General features: G+C 36.0%; 1 protein-coding gene across 1 annotated transcript in view; it reads right to left on the bottom strand.

Moving 5' to 3' along the window:
• CPS1 (carbamoyl-phosphate synthase 1) overlaps nt 1-16,923 on the bottom strand; it is a 128,545-nt gene extending 111,622 nt beyond the window's left edge. The window contains exon 1 of the mRNA XM_086719534.1: nt 16,648-16,923. Within this exon, the coding sequence (XP_086575660.1) occupies nt 16,648-16,773 (126 nt within the window). The 5' untranslated portion in view covers nt 16,774-16,923. The remainder of the gene's footprint in view (nt 1-16,647) is intronic.
• Between the last annotated feature and the right edge of the window lie 627 nt (nt 16,924-17,550).

Here is a 17,550-nt window from a genome sequence, read left to right as displayed (position 1 = left end):
GCATTGAGGGAAAAGAGGGTGAGGAAGGGAAAAATCAGTGGCTAGTTATACCCGGATATGCATGCTGAGTATGTGGTATATAAGTGTACAAACCCATGTTGTGCTGAGTTAAGACAAATATCATGATAATTCAAAACAAAAGATCATTTGTATCAATTTACTAGGCATTTCACATGAAAGAGCCTGAAAGTGCTTGAACTACTTAACAAACTGTTTCATTCCCTATTTCACTTTGTAAATATAGACACAGAATGAGAAAACTCTCCTTACCTAGTATATTCTACAATATTGGTGGTATGGGAAGAAAATACTGTTTTATTCTATTTAACTTTAGGATAATTTATACAAGTGAATCTTGAAGAAAAATTATTTTATGTTTCTCATATTATTCTCAGATATTAAAAATATGAATTTGCTGAAGCAAATTCAAGCAAAAGGTCTAAGGTGAACTCAAAGGGATCAAAAGTTATTTTGAACACTGAAAACTATTTACTCCTTGATCACCAAATTAGTTGAATAAACATGTATTATTATCCACCTTGCTCAATTAGAAATTGAAGTCTAACTTGCTCTTGCCTCTTTGTTAATCGTTGTAGAGCAATACAAGCAAGCAATAAATTCTAAAGCGAGTTGAATCTGACCCTGTTTGGTGGAATTGTGAAGGATTTTCGTTTGGTTTGCTCTCACTAGACATGGGAAACAACTATTATCCTTCCAAATGTGAATACTTATATGAGCATTAATTGCAGATGGCTACTTTGGATTTTTCCATGTTTTTCTTTTTTCTTGTTGTTGTTGTTGACCTGGGGTGAACAAGTCTCAATTCTTTTCGCATGACTTTACAGTTCTTCATTTTCCTTTTTCCCCTCTTGGTCTTTAGCTAATATTCCAATAACTTTTCTTAGTAAAACCTTCATGAAAATTAAATTCCATGTGTGAAAGGATCCACTTAGTGGCTTAATTTTAATTGAGTACTCATTTTCATTATACTGTAATTCTTCATCACTAATTAAATGCATATGAAATTACAATAATATTCTTCAAATCTCAAGATCATAGCCAGTAAAAAAACTTAACTTTTAGTTTACTATCTAATTTTAGATTTAAGTACCTCAAAGTCAAATGACTAGTTAAATGTTGTTACAAACTTTTACTTATGTTGACTCAACCAAATTCACAATAAATTTCTGAAATATAACAAAGAAGTTTTGGGTTTTATCTGTACCAGTCTTCAGCTTAACAGTTAAGAGATATTTAAACTGCTTTAGTTAATCGAATGTAAATCAATCCTTTTTCTCCACTCAATGTCATTTATCAACCCAACTAAAGGTATAGTCCTTTAGCCTACTAAAGGTAACAAGGAGAGAAACCTTAGAACAAGGGACAGCAGAATAAGAAGCATCTATCTGGGACTCTCATTTCAATAAGGTCAGTTACATTGGGTTTGCCAAATGCTTAGATCACAGATTTTGAAAGACAAAATAACTATCCATTATAAATATATGAATACATATAGGCATTTCAGGATAAGAGTAGAGTATAATTTTCCATTCAACCAGGGGAGGAATTATTTTAAGTATAGAGAGGACAGACTTTAGGGAAAAAAAATTCATAGACTATGGTCAATCACTTCCTCTACCCTGGCCCCATCCATTCTAGTCCATGCACAGCCATTAGGGACTGTTTAAAATTGTGCTCAGTGTAAGGGAAGGAGAGGTAATATAAATATAAATGAGGTTGGGTTGGAGAGAGAAATTTTGACCATCTCTCCCACCTTTCACCATTTGGCTTTCTCTTTCCTTCCCTATACCCTTCCTGGTAAAATATGGATTTCACTGATTTTATTTATTTGTTTTGTTTCATTTTGTTTTGTTTTTGCTTTTTGTTCACTTAATTTGGGTTTGGGGTTTTGTAAATGTGAATAATTGTTGTGTGTTAAAGGTCGGTTCCACAGATGCCTTTGGAGACTCTGTCAGAAAACCAAGCCTTGAAGAGCCATCGTGATTCAGGTATGCCCAATTTCTCACCCTCATCCGTGCACTCTCTTTTTCCTATTTACCCAAATTCCACCACTTGTTAGAAACCCAAGCTTGATCATCTTTGTGCATTAACCAAACAAGCAATGGAAAACCTGTCCCTTCCCAAATTAAGGCTAAACAAAAATTGGCACTTATAATTTACTGTCCCATATCCAAGTATATGACTAATTTCCCCAATAAGATTATAGGCAACACCAGGCAACGTCAAGGATAGAGAGCCTGCCTTATCTGTCCAGCACAGCATCACCAGCATATAATACAATGCCTGGCACATAGTGGATGATTGGAGAAACCATTTTATACCTCTCTGAATTCGTACCATGGCCCATGAAGTTAACTTTCAGAGACTTTGGAAAGGTCATTTAACCCTGAGTCTACAAGGGAGAATTAGAAGGAATGATTGATGATTTTGCGAAATGGAATTGAGCAAGACTTGCTCAGCCCTTTTTAAGTTTCTTTTCAAAAAAGCCTGTTCTCAGTTGTACATCAAGGTGGGAGAGCTGCAGTTGTAAGTGAATACGTTTGACTCAGGGACTAGGAGGTCTGAGAAGTCTGGTTACAGATCTAGGCCCTGTTTTCTAAACAGCTTTAACAGTAATAAAGCTGATATTCAGATTGCTACCTGTTTGAATACTGTGTCTTATTTCTGTATTGATTCTAAATATAGAGGTTGAGAGAAGATATCATTATCACCCCTAAAACCTTACCAGTAGTAAATACCTAGCAAATACTGATTAGTTGAATGAATGAATGAATGAATGAATGAATGAATGAATGAATGAAAAGCTATCACCTGGCAAAGATGCTACCTAGTTGTATTTTTGTTTCTCTGTAACATAATTGGCTTGCAAATCGCACTCCTGCTTTGCTCCAGTCATATTTTAACTATTCCTCTTAGGCACTGCTCACAAAGGTAAGAAGCAATGGGCAATGTACAGCTGTCTTTAATTCCATGTGATTTATTTCCTGGGAGACTAGTTAAGGGAATAAAGAACACCTGCCTTCATAGTATTTTCTCTTCCATATTCTACCAACTAGAGATGTAAATGGGTATAGCAATTCCTCTTTATAAAGCCATTAAATCATAATTAAGCTTTATTCACACTTCAGTAAAATTACTTTAGTCAGATAATCTACTAACTCTTTAGCAGAGTACCACTAAATGATTAAATAATGAATTCAGTAAAACAGAAAAAAATGTAAGCATACATTCCCTTCTACACCCATCTTCCTATTGTTTCCTTTAATACTGAAAATTATAAACTTTAATACTGAAAATAATAAACATCTATTTTTTTTCATTTTATACTTGATATATTTTTGCTTTAATTCACATTGTGAATTGTTATTTCATGTGTCTTACTTTTGTTGATCTCCTTTATAAAATGTAGATTTCTAATTCAAATTTTTCTGGTAATGGTTGGTTTTACATGTCTTTCAGATCCAAAGATATTAAGTCTAATAGTAAGATGTTGGCGTTTCAGTGTCTCTCTCTCTTTGGCATCTTTTTCTAACATCCCTTGGGAGTAACAACTTTCAAATCACATCTGGTCTTACAGGCTAGATAATAAACTTACTTAAATAATTACTACTGCAATGAAAAATAATTCTGCCATTAATTAGAATGCAGAATGATGCAGCCACTATGGAAAATAGTATGGAAATTTTTCCAAAAAGTTCAAACTGGGCTACTATAAAATCCAGCAACCCTACTTCAGAATATTTACCCAAAGAATTGAAATCAGGATCTCAAAGAGATATTAGCACCTCATGTTCATTGCAGCACTATCCACAGTAGCCAAGATATGGAAGAAACCTAAGTATACATCAACAGATGAGTAGATAAAGAAAATGCAGCATATACATACAATGAAATATTACTAATCTTTAAAAAAAGGAAGGAAATCCTGTCATAGATGGCAACATGGATAGACCTGGAGGAGAGTATGTTAAGTGAAATAAACCAGTCACAGAAAGACAAATACTGTATGATTCCACCTATACAAGATATTTGAAATAATCAAACCCAAAGAATCAGAAAGTGCCTTTTCAGCGGCTGGGGGAAGGGAGAAATGGGAGTTACTATTCAACAGACAAATGTTGAACAAAGTCTTAAATGTTTAAGATGAATAAGTTCTAATGATCTGCTGTACATTATCCCTACAACTGTATTGTACAGTTTAATATTTGTTAAGGGGCACCTGGGTGGCTCAGTCAGTTAAGTGTCCAACTCTTGATTTTGGCTCAGGTCATGTTCTCAGGGTTGTGAGATCTAGCACCACGTCTGGCTCTGCCCTGACAGTGAGGAGCCTCCTTAGGATTCTCTGTCTTTCCCTCTTTGTCTGCCCCTTCCCTGTTAGCACTCTTTCTCTCTCAAAATAAATAAATAAACATTAAAAAAATCTGTTAAGAGGATGGATCTCATATTTGGCACTCTAACTACAAAAAAATAATAAAATAAAATAAAATAAAATACTTCCACCACATCACATAGTATGTGATAATTCAAAATGACTATTAATAGCTCAGAGGTAGCCATCTATTTGCCTCTATAATTAATTCCATATTACATCATATTTTGTCACCACCCAAGAGAAAATCCCTGTCATCATTTTCTATTACCTCCCAATTGTTCCCCCTGCTTCCAAACTCTGCCTACTTCTACCTGTCTCGTGCAGTGCCCTTAAGGCTATCTTTCGTAAACATCTATTACATAGCACTAATCTTCAAACTCCGCAATAAACATTCCGAGTCCCCTCACCTGGCCTGTTCTCTATATGTAATCCCTTAGACTCCCCAACTCTCTAGACCTTTATGCACAAATGTCTCCCTCCCTGTCTGCTTACACCCTGCTTATCCTTCCTAGTCTTGCTCATGATAATGCCCTCAAAGATCCAAGTCAGAATTAACCACTGATTTACCTGTGCTCTCACTGCATGCATGTGTACTGTTTGGGTGTTACCTTTTGTTTTAATTGCTTAAGTTACTCTTCTACCCTGCCAGATCATGACTTCTTGGATGGAAAAACCTGATGCCTAATTCAATTTTGTATCCTCACAGAAATAGCTCACCATTGTTCACACAATAAGGTAGTCTCTACATACTTGGGGAATGCACAGAAATATGGGCCATTGTGTGATGTTAGGATGTTGTTCTCATGCTGGTATCATGAGTTTTCAAAACAATTCTTTGAGGCCCACTGGCTACTGTGTCTTGTCTGCTTTTTTTTTTTTCTTTTTTTACTTGGAATAAAGACAGATGTCCCCCATAGGGATAGTTCGTGCTAAAGGGTGGAAGATGAAAATAAAGAATGAGTTGGGACTCAAGAGCAACACTTGCCTCATAAGCATCCTTAGGTTTCAATACCAACTAGGTGTGTCATACAGCTAATGTCTTCAGAAGATTCTAGAAGATGCTTTCTAATCTTCATTCTTTGGGCTTCCTAATGGGTTGCTTCTATTATTAATATCAATCTTACGTTGAAATAAATCTACTCCTCCATTACTGGAGACAAGGACTAAAGTACATGCAGCATACACAATCCAATTGTTCTCCTTTTTCCCTTTACTTGTCACTTAAAATACTTGTCAAATTTTACTATATGTCATTAGCAAATTCATTTAATTCACTAATGCAGTTTCAAAATATTGCATTCCTATACCAAATCCCCAAATAGTTTACAACTAATAATCAGTCTGTTTTTATCCACCTCTGAAAAACACTAAGGCTGCCATATCTTTATTGATATTGTTGCAGACGTTACATTTAGTGCTAGTACATACTTGGCGCTCAATAACAATGTTAACTAATTTTGAGAATAATAACTAAAGATGACACATATACTTCAATTTTTCTCTACTTTGAGTCCATGTGTTAAAGTACCTCCCATTTTGTTTTCTTTCTATTATAATTCTGGAATAATCCTTAAATTTGAAAAAATAAAGCATTAACATGCCTCAAGCATGCCGTATAGAAGTAGGTCAACCTGTCATGATCCTGTTTCTATCTTTTGGCCTTGCTTTAATGAAACCCTGTTAAGGCATAAACTGATGGCATATATAGTCATTTATGCTTATTAAAGTCTATATGCAATTGCACCAAAAAATTGCATATATAGACTTGAATGATAAATGTCTACTGTTCTGAGAAAGACATCTTATTTCAAATAGAATTATGAAGCTATGTTGGAAAAATAGGATTTGGGAGCACATTGACATCACTGAGAACTCCACCTTGACCCCCTCCCGAAGGCCTCATTAATAATAGTTAACATGATGTGTTTGGCACTGTTTCTAAAGTTATCAATGTATTTTTTCATCTAATCCTCACAAAAAAAAAAAAAAAAAAAAACAATGAGGTAGGTAATGTTAAGATCTCCATTTTATAGAAGAGCTAACTGAGGCTTGGAGGGGTCAAGATCATTCCACTAGTAAATGAAAAAACAGTGGTTTCTGAACGTAATCAGTGTGTTTTATAATCCACAACCTTCTACCATTTTATCATATCCCTCTGCTTAAAGCCAAGTAGGAAATTTCAGCTTAAACTGAGTTATGTATTACCCCTTTTTCTTTTTCTAAGCTTACTTCTACTTCTTCTTTCCAATTTTTTTAAATGGGGAAAAGACACAATTCAATTATGAACTCACTTGAATTTATTTATGAGAGCTTTGTTTCAAAACTGCCTTGGATGAACCGCAAAACACCCAAGTCAACTAAGAATTAAATCTGAAAATCTGTAAATCTGTAAACTGTCAAAGTGAAAGGTCAAGACATCAGCTATATGCTGTAATCGCAGGAGAACCAGAATACTTTGAGAACGTTTTACACTGAATTCCAGGCCCTTGAGTCCTCAAGTTCTCAAGACTGTTAGGACTATACATGCTGTAAACATGGAGATGCATCCCTTAGTCCCCCTTCACGAAGGACATGCTGCCCTGCTGCAAGGAGTGAGGTCACTGGACAATCATCAGCTGTGAGATCCTTCAGGGTCTCCCTGAACTGCAGAGAGCTTCCTTGCAACATGCCCTGCATGGAGAGCCCCCTGCCCACACTGGTCACTGAGCCAGGCGGGGATTTGAAGGCCAAGGCCCAACACAGGAAACTCTGATGGGCAAGTGCTTTCTGTCAGGTTGACCTAGGCTTTGTCAAACCTGTATCACAGTTTACTTCTCTGCTCAACTCTTTCCCCTAATAAATATCTGGCTCCCTAAATACCATTTCAGTGTCTTCTTCTGGAGAACCTAACTCATTATAGACACTTAAGCCAAATGAGTCTAGATAAGAATCCAAAGGCTTTGGGGAGTCTCAAGAAATAAAGATCTACTTTTTCTGGGTTCTAACCCAGAAACTACTTGATAAATATGAAACATTGCAAGACACCTGAATGGTTTCCTTTCTGCATGTATCCCTAAAATGTAAGAATTAGCCTAGATTTCAAGTGAATTTGACACTTGAAAGACACTTAAAGTTCAGTCAAGTTTCTTAGGCCATGGCTAATGGTACCCCTAAGTTGCTCAATGTCCAGGGCTGGACATTCACTTTTGGGGTGCCACTAAGCACAAGTTCAACATGCAGCTGCCTAAAATAAAATTCATACACACATACATATACACATACACTTCCCTCAACCTTCTAAAGATCTCTTGATTAACCTTGAACCAATTGTGTCTGCAATTAATAACATTATCTCCACCTCTTCAAAATTATATTTTTCTCCTATCCATGTAATTATGTTTACAAAACACACAAATAAGCCCCACCTCACCAAAGGGTTTGTAGCCAATGTGGATAGCAAGAAATATGCATTAAAATTAGTTCATACTCATAGTTTGATTTCTTTTAGTGTGGAGCATACAAATATTGTGGTCTGGTGCCAGATAGATTATAAAATAAGTAGTCAAAATTATGTGTCTTTGTGACTTTATATGATTTTGAAGGATAAAGACTGAAATTAGTAGTCCCCAAGTCCAATTAATACTAATTACTTTTGTCTGCAAATGTATAGGAGGAACATCCGTAAGAGTGTAGACTTTCCCACACATAATATCTCAATATGCTAAAGTGGAATTTTCCTGTGTACATGTAATTACCCCATTTTTAATCTTTTATTTTACAATTGTATTTTTCTTTAAATTACATAAATCTCTCTTTTTTTAAGTTGATTATTGATTTTGAGAGAAAGAGAGAAAGCCAGTGAGAGTAGGGGAGGGGCAGAGAAAGAGGGAGAGAGAGAATCCCAAGCAGGCTCCACACTGTCAGCACAAAGTCCTACACGGGGCTCAATTCCATGAAACAGTGAGATCATGACCTAAGCCGAAATCAAAAGCTGGACGCTTAACCGACTGAGCCTCGCAGGTGCCCCTGAATTACATAAATTTCTACATGATACTTACTCTTATATTACTTTTTAAATGGAACTTTTAATAAACTGCACAAACTCTGGGTGTCATGCTTTCTAATATTTATAAAACCTGAGGATTCTTTCACAAATTGTAGGTAATTTCTGATGAAAATACATTTTTGTGAGGGAACTTGCATAGAAGTAGAAATTGCAACAAATTCTCTGTTTGTTGGTTTTTCTTCCAAGGAAGCTGATATTGTTGCTTTATCATATCATAAGATGTTTGGTTTTTGTTTTTTTAATGATCTCAAAACTGTGATTCTGTAAGCACATGTGACATTTCCTCTGAACATTTCATCTCTTTAGGGCTTTTGATTTTTTCCTTAAAATCAAAATTCATTGTAAATCTACATTTAGGAGTCTATTTTGATTTCCTGGTAAGATGACCAAAATTTTATACCCTAATACTCTTCATTTGAAATGAGGTTTAAAAGGGTTGATGATTCAAAGCATTTTCCGAGATAAGAACAATGCAACAACTGTTAATTCGAGTCACACAGCTAAATTCTCCTTCAAAAAGGTTTCAAAATGTGTCCCTGGTGCTATGCTCAACTGATTTAGAGGGCTGAGGCATAGGAAGTAACAGTCAAAATTCAGGCATAATTTATAATTTAACCTATAAAAGTTTTAAAAGAGTCCAGTGTTCATTGTTGTTTTAGGCTTTTCCTTTGTATTCAGTATCATGTTATTAAAAGTCATCCAGTCATTGTTCCTTAATCATTCCACATCCTAACATCATTCTGGGCTACTTTTGAAGATATTGGTCCTTTACTTTGAGGCATTTTTCTTTGGATCTATTAGTTTGAGACAGTGGAAACCAGTCAAAATGAGATGTTTCTTGAAGTCTAAAATTGCTAATGGTAAACACCTATCACATTAGATTTCTGCATACGTGAAGCTTACAAGACTATATGAGAAAAACAAATTGAAAACTGAAAAACAGCATGTTTTGTTATAATACATGACAATACTTTGGTCGAAGTGGAAGGAATATGTCAACTATAAATGGCATTGCCCTATTTGTAGAATTATTTGTAGAATTATTAATGGCTACATAAAGCAAAAATCCTTACTAATTCTTCACTTAAACAATCTGTTCTCAAAATGCAACCAAAAAAAGGAGAACAAAGGAGAGAAAAATATATATATTTCATTTTATGTCAAGACAAAGTACATATATAAATAGGCTCTTGAGTAAGCCATAACATTACAGCAGGAGATATGATTTAGAGTATTCCAAAGCCAGGTTAAACAACTAACTATGGCTTCAAGTATATAAGTAGAATAAACAAAACGCCAAATTAAAAAAAAATCCACATGGTGTTTGGGCCTAATTAAAATTCTAACCAGATTTGCTACAGGTATATTTCACTTGATGTACAAAACAGGCATCCTTGTGTCCTTGTGTTAACTCCAGCTACACATCCTTGAAATGGGAATAATTACATTGTTTCTTCCCCTGGGTGTGAGAACTTACCAGTAAAATATTCTGGACACAAAGCCTCAAGCTAATTTAGCAACAACTCCCATAAAAAATTTGAATATATAACATTATAGCTGCAATAATCCCCTTAAGCTAGTAATAGAAATGAAAATGATTTACTCTGGGAATCTGACTGTATTGTTTTAAATCATTTGTCTATGTAAATTATTTGTGTATCAAAAAAAGTAGGAGCCCCATGTGTTTATTTCCATTTTTACCAAAGCCTAGAGCCATATAACACATTTGATTTCTGGCTCACCTGATGTTTCTTAGCTATTATTTTACATCGATACTCATCCTCTCAAGAAATAAAATACACCTGAACCAAGCTTGGGAAAGAAAGAAGTTTAAAACTAGAATTTATTTCAATGTATTATTGCATAGATAATACGGTAAGAATCAAAATCTTAAAGTGTTCTTTATTGGTAATTTAAATCTTATTTTTCATTCTTAGAGTTGTACTATCAAAATGTAGATACTTAAAATTCAGAATGAAGGCACAATTTCTATGTGTGGAATAGTTAATGAGACTTCTCTGCAGTTATGCCTACCACTTCAACAATTAAAAGTACTGTAACAGTGGTAATCAATCAATTACAACATCCTAAGTTAATATTAGGTTATCTGCCTTTGGTTAAACATAAGCCAATGTTGGTGGGGGGGGAATCACAAGGTTAATTTACTTGAACACTTCTCTGTTCTGGACATTTGTAAACAAATGAGTCAGATTCAAAAGTAATTTTTATTCTAGTTATGTTTCTCATTTTAAATAAAAATATAGAATTTAGAAAAATTCCATTACAACATATGTTCATAAAATGTAGGTTTATTAACAAGCACCTTAATGAGCATCTTTTATGTGGTAAAATTGTTCTGAATCCAGAAGGGGTTTCCAATATTGTAAGCTAATTTTTACTTTATGGTAATACATTAATATGCTTTTACATTTAGTTCTAAATCATAGATAAAACTTATTCAGTAAAATTCTTAGTGATACATCCACCTATTGATTGAAGTTAGAACTTTACGTTAGCCAAGAATCTCCCTGTGAGATATAGAACATTGATACGTTGCATTTAGTAAGTTCACAAAAAAAGAAAAAGAACAGAGGGGCCTTAAAAAATATTTTTATGAGTTGAATTCATTTAGACCAAATGAAAAAAATCAAGTGTAAACCAGGAGTTTTGAGGAGCCCAAAACCGAGTTTGATGCTGGCTTTTGTAGCTTTCTTCCAATCCTTGGTCACTATAAATACCCTAGAAAATACTAGTCACATCAAGGACATTCAGTCTTACGTAGCAAACTCCTGAAGCCTTGAAGTGGGGTCTGGCATGACCATTGCTTAAGAGATATTGAAAACTCTCTATTAAACCCCCAGCTTTTGGTACAAGTCAGAAATGTGAAGAAGGTTTAATGAAGATGGGAGGGCAAAGGAATGTTCTCTATTTCCACAATAATAGAACCTACATTCACTTCTACGCCACAACTAATTCTGTTAAGCATGGTCAGGCGGAAACTCAAGTCTCCATCAGCCAGAAAAGGAAGCAGGAAGCCAAGACTAGTGCTATTTCTACAGACATTTCCCCCACCAGATTTCTTAGCTTCCTACCCAGGGTTGGGATGCAGATAAAGGAAATGAGGTGCCTATCAGGTAACATGGAAGGAGTCACACCATGGCCCTGCTAGTGATGGCCTCCTTCCATGGGGCACCTTTGGTATCTCACTTGCCTTATCCTTATCTAAGCCCGGTTTGGTACAGCTTTTTCAACAGTTTTATGGCAAGAAGCTCAAAATGACAAGGCACTATTGATGACCAACAAATGAATCTATACTTTAGAAGGCGGGGGGGGATATAAAAAATAGAGTACATAAACAAAAATGTTTAAAAGGGAAGTTATCTCCTAATTAAAGAAATATTGTCCACCTAAAATATATAAAGTTGTTTATCACCCAGACTAATTCTTCAACTATTCATCTGGGATTGAAACATACTCTATTATTTTGGGGAACCTGTGTGGCTCAGTAGGTTAAGCATCCGACGTAGGCTCAGGTCCTAATCTCACGGTTTGTGGGTTCGAGCCCTGCGTCGGGCTCTATGCTGACAGCTCAGAGCCTCAGCACAGAGCCTGGAGCCTGCTTCAGATTCTGTGTCTCCCATTCTCTCTGCTCCTCTCCCATTCACGGTCTGTCTCTCTCTCAAAAATAAACATTAAAAAAAGAATTTTTTTAAGTAAAAAAAATTTACAAAAAGAAACTCTATTATTTCAAAAATTTGCATCAGCAGGGATGAAATCCAGCCCTAACACATATCTGTATGTAGTAAAAGTCTAATACAATAGTTATTCTTGACAGTGTATGATAACCCTATCCCTACCCCCATCTCTAATATGTACAAAGAGGTTCCAATATAATTACGAACCCGACTTCCTGGGAATGTCTTTAAAGCTACTACAATATAGCTAAATTATTCTAATTGTGGGACTTTTTGTAGTTGACAATTTCTAATCAAATGACAATAGCTCCTCAAGATTGAGCTAAATAGGTAGTTTTATGTTGGAATCAGAATATAAAATCTTACAAAATGAAAACCATTGAAAGGGAATAATGACTCCTACGGCTCAATTGTATCTGAAGTACCAGAGAGAAGGACACTTGGACTGTTAGGTTCCTGGCTTAATTGTAACACAGGTCACCATTTTTAAAAACAAGTGGATTAATGTTAGAAGCGATACCTATTAAACACTTTTCTATTCATAGGGAACTTAACCTTTTCAATTTAATACATTTGATTTCCAAATTCATTTGCAAGTAAAAATAAAACTATTTAGTCTTGGTAACATTCCAAGACTTGTGAATTCAGAATTCTTTAATTTATAAGTTTCTTGAAATCAGAGACTATCCACTTACCATCCATTTATTTCCACTTATTAGTCTTCATATATATATTCCCAGGATAGAAGCTTTAAATAGGATATTAGAATGTACATCCTGACTTTTGGAATTGGATTCAAAATAGTGAAAAAAGATTATTTGCTTCATAGTTCTTGGTCTAATTAGCTATAAGCAATATCTTCATAGAGATATATTTAATATTAAGGCAAAGGTGAAAAAATCATCATTATAAATATTTGAGTATTTTCATCAGACATCTTGTCATTGCAATAATTTGTAGTCCATGAAAAACATGAAGCAACTCTAATCTGTCTAAATCTCTCTACTAAAATATAGAGGACAGAAATTTTTTTAAGCATCCAGGGTTTGCTTTTCCAGTATTTTATAGATTTTTAATCACTGATCATGTGTGATGGTCCCACGATCTTTTGAGTAAGTCAAGAAGTGTTTCTACACTACAGATAACAAAATTTGGGTTCAAAGAGGATAAGTGAATTAACCAAGTTCAGAACATTGATAAATGGACAAGAGGGGCTAGAATCCAGACCTTTGTATTCCCCATCCAGTGTGTTTTCCATAACACAATTACAACAGGCTGAATGCAAATAAGGAGCACACATTCTATATTGTATATCCTTGATATCTAATTCCTTTGAATGTACAGCACCTTGAAATTCTTTCCTCTTCCCTGTAAGTGAAATACAGCTATGTCTATTGGCAAGGTACACTTTGTAAATATTGGCCACAAAACAAATATGCAAGGAAGGACCACATAAAAGTACAAGTGCGTCACTGCTGTCGTCAAACCCACTCTGTCACCAACGGGAGAAGAAAAGTGACCTCCTCAGACATTGAGAAGGCAACCAATTTACAGGGCAATGTTTATAGATCTGACCACAGGGTGTCCTCTAAAATCCATTTACTAGCTATAACTAGCTATATTGCCACCAACCTTTAGTAACTATTCTCACTGCCCTTTACTGACCCTTATGTAACTACATCTTAGTAAATTTTGCTATCTTTTTTTTTTTTTTTTTAACATTTATTCACCTTTGAAAGAGAGACAGAGAGACAGAGCATGAATGGAGGAGGGGCAGAGAGAGAGGGAGACACAGAATCTGAAGCAGGCTTCAGGCTCTGAGCTCTCAGCACAGAGCCCCAAGCGGGGCTCAAATCCACGAACCGTGAGATAATGACCTGAGCAAAGAGTGGCCGCTTAACCGACTGAGCCACTCAGGCGCCCCTAGTTTTGCTATCTTTAAAATATGATGTCCATTTGGGGCGCCTGGGTGGCTCAGTCGGTTAAGTGGCCCACTTCAGCTCAGGTTATGATCTTGCTGTCCGTGAGTTCGAGCCCCCCATCGGGCTCTGTGCTGACAGCTCCGAGCCTGGAACCTGCTTCTGTTTCTGTGTCTCTCTCTCTGTCTGCCCCTCCCCCATTCGCGCTCTCTCTCTGCCTTTCAAAAATGAATAAATGTTAGCAGAAAATTTTAAATATGATGTCCATCTAAAAAAGAGTAAATTTGGATACAACGTTTTTTTAACACTTATTTATTTTTGACAGAGACAGAAAGAGCATGAGAGGGGGAGGGGCAGACAGAGAGGGAGAGCAAGGATTCCAAGCAGGCTCCATGCTGTCAGCACAGAGCCCAATGGGGGGCTCGAACTTAGAACTGCGAAACTAATAACTTTAGTCAGTTGGACGCTCAACTGACTAAGCCACGCAAGCACCCCTGGATATAACTTTTTAAGAGAGCAGAGTTTTAAAAGTGAAGGCAGGAAGAAAGATAGGTAGAGGAGTGTTTCAAAATAAGTGAATAAAACACAAGCCCCCTTGGACTGCTGTACAGAATTTTAATTTACTATCGTGAAGTTCAAGAACTTCTATTTCTCATGCCTGGCTTTCCTCCAAAACTCTGGCCAGTAATGATTGAGTGTGAGTAATGACTTTCACATCATGAAATGATGGCTTATTCCTCCCACAAATTTGTCATTCTTAGCTGTGAACTTTGGCAGACCTTTAAAACAGATCTGCCACCGTGAGCTAGAAGAACTACTTTCACTGTAGTCTATCCACATAATTAAATCATTTTGTTGTGGCTGTAGTTGTGGGCATATAGAGCACTTATTAAGATCACGGAGAACTGGCTTCTAATCTCAATCATATCTATGCTATTTTAAGTAGTCGCTCAATTTCTCTGTTTCTTGTGTCTGACGGAGATACGCCTATCCTTGCCCACCTGTTTTTGTAAGAAGAAAAAGATATTCCAAGGGACACAATTTTGTAGTCTTAGAAGACACATCTAACTGTAAATGGTATTATTTTCATTACTATCTGTTCTCTCTGCAGTAATATATGAGTAACCTTGAGATATTACTAACACTGAGCTAAAACCAATATTTGCTCTCAGAGTTTATATCTAGTGACTGCATCTTTGATGATGGTTTAGAACATATCTCCTTTTTGGCTCTCTTGTTGCAATTAAGCCAAATCTAAGAAAATGGTTGTTTCTGGGTTTCTTAATTTAAAATGGTAGTTTCTGGTACTTTCTCCTGAGATCTTGTGTTCTCTCTGTCTCTCTCTCTCTCTCTCTCTCTCTCTCCTTCCCTCCCTCTCACTTTCTCCTTTCTTTCTCTCTCCCTCCCCCTCCTCACTCCTCACTCCTCACCTCTGTCTCTGTCTCCTTCTCCCTTTCCTTTTACTCCTTTCTTTCCCCACCCTGTCACCAGAGGCTACAAGCATCTACAGGCACCGCCTGGCCCTACAGATGTCACTCAGGGCTAAAATCCTATTCAAACCTGACTGGAGTAATCTAAGCAGTAGAAGCTGTGGAAGCTTTTGAAGGATTCTTAGGCAACCCAGTGAGTGTGCAAAGTAGTAGCAGAAAACACTCAAAACTATTAGAGCCTATTTTTACCTCAACAGATAGAGGTTGTTTTGTATTTTGTTTTCTACCTCACTTTTTATAGCTCTTACTACTCAAAAAACAATCTATTTAAAGCTACTGTGATCCCTTAAACTTTATATTTACTAAAAGTGATTTTCATTGGCAAAGTTCCCATAGAGTAATTTCAGACTTCTCTGGTAATAAATGCCTTCATAAAATTATAGGAAGGAACGGAAGTTCCTGCTGGAATTTCATGATCCAATGGTGGGGGTGGGGAAGAACACTTAAGGTTCTCTTCCTGGACCTGCTCTTCAGTTATAGATACATTCATAGAGAGAAATTTATCAGCTGCTAATTGTTTCAATGCCTTAATCTGCAAAATAAAAAACAATAAATTTGGACTTCTAAAAGAAGGACTAAGCAGGAAAAGGAAAAAAAGGCAATGTCTACATTGTGATTAACAAATATCAGAATTATGTAGATATCATCCTTCCAATTTTTTTCCCTAAAAAATGACATTTCAGAAGAGAAAACTTTACAGTGGGCCAATAAAGAAGAGCTTACCACATTACCTACTGTGATGTGGTTCATGAACATATAAGCAACCTCACTCCTGAAGCAAATTGTGTGTGGTAGTGTCTGGGCACAGGCAGAGCCCTGATAGAATTTAAAAATAATTGCTTTCTAAGCAGAACGCTTACATGTTACATATTCACAGGGATTGTGACCTTTCTTTACACTGGGTGCAAGTTGCCATAATTTTACTCAGAGCAGTTGAAAAGGAACATTTACTAAACCAGTGGGTTCAATACTAAAGCCAGTACTAATAAATTAGCACTTCAGAATGGCACACAAATCTGTATTTGCTTCCTAAGTGACACCTTTGCTTCATGCTAAACTATACCCCCTACGATTTTATCAGAAATAAGAAGTAGGGGACTGTTACCTTGACAGAAAGGAGCCTGATGCCAGCTCTTGAAAATTTCCATTGATGGTGCGCAGGCGCATTGGTAAAGCCAAAACCAGTCTTCAGGGTCTTCACCACTTTGCAAGCTGTCAAAATCCTCGTCATTTTGAAGATGTTGATTTGTGACTAAAATTAAATAAAATTACCTATATTTATGAGAATTTTGTTAGAAGATTTTTTTTAATTAATGCGAAAGAAAGATGGGGGGTGCAGTCTGGTGTTTAAGGCTGACTGCACGGCAATCCTTGAATTTCCATTCATTCTGTCATTAAATATCTTCAGCCACCGCTCCTCCTTCTCTTAACCCCTCCTCCTGAGGTAATGTCCGGAGATGTTCCATGGACATGTAATACAAATTACAAAACATCAAACACTACCTTCTCCTGCTGAGATAATGCTAGTGTTGTAGAAAACCAGTCATCCATCAAAGGAACTGCTTATGCAGCTGAATAGAATGACCTAGCCACAGTGGATAACCTTAGGAATCTCACCCTAAAGAGCAATAACTTTATAATAATGCCAGAGATCAAAGGCTTTTACTGGTGTCAGATGTGACGCCTCGTTTGCCTCTAAAGAGATTTTGGATTCCCAAAGAAACCTGAAGAATTGCCATTTTCAGCTTAGAAGAAAGGATGGGTATGCAACCACATGTGGTAAAAATGACATCACAATAAACCTTTCTGCATAAATGTAGATTGTTCTTTTTTGAGTTAATAAAGTAGTATATTACATTCTTACTATTGCATTGTTTTGTATTTTACATTTTAAAACAATCGGTAATATTAACTAAGACGCAACCAGAGCAAAGTAGGCTATTTATATCTCTCTTAAGATTTGTAAGATTTATAAAAAGTGTCTGAAACAAGGGCAATCGTTGATTTT

Source organism: Puma concolor, chromosome C1 (genome assembly GCF_028749965.1).
Source record: "Puma concolor isolate L17-30 chromosome C1, mPumCon1.1.hap2, whole genome shotgun sequence".
Lineage (NCBI taxonomy): Eukaryota > Metazoa > Chordata > Mammalia > Carnivora > Felidae > Puma > Puma concolor.
This window is presented reverse-complemented; position numbering and strand designations above follow the sequence as displayed.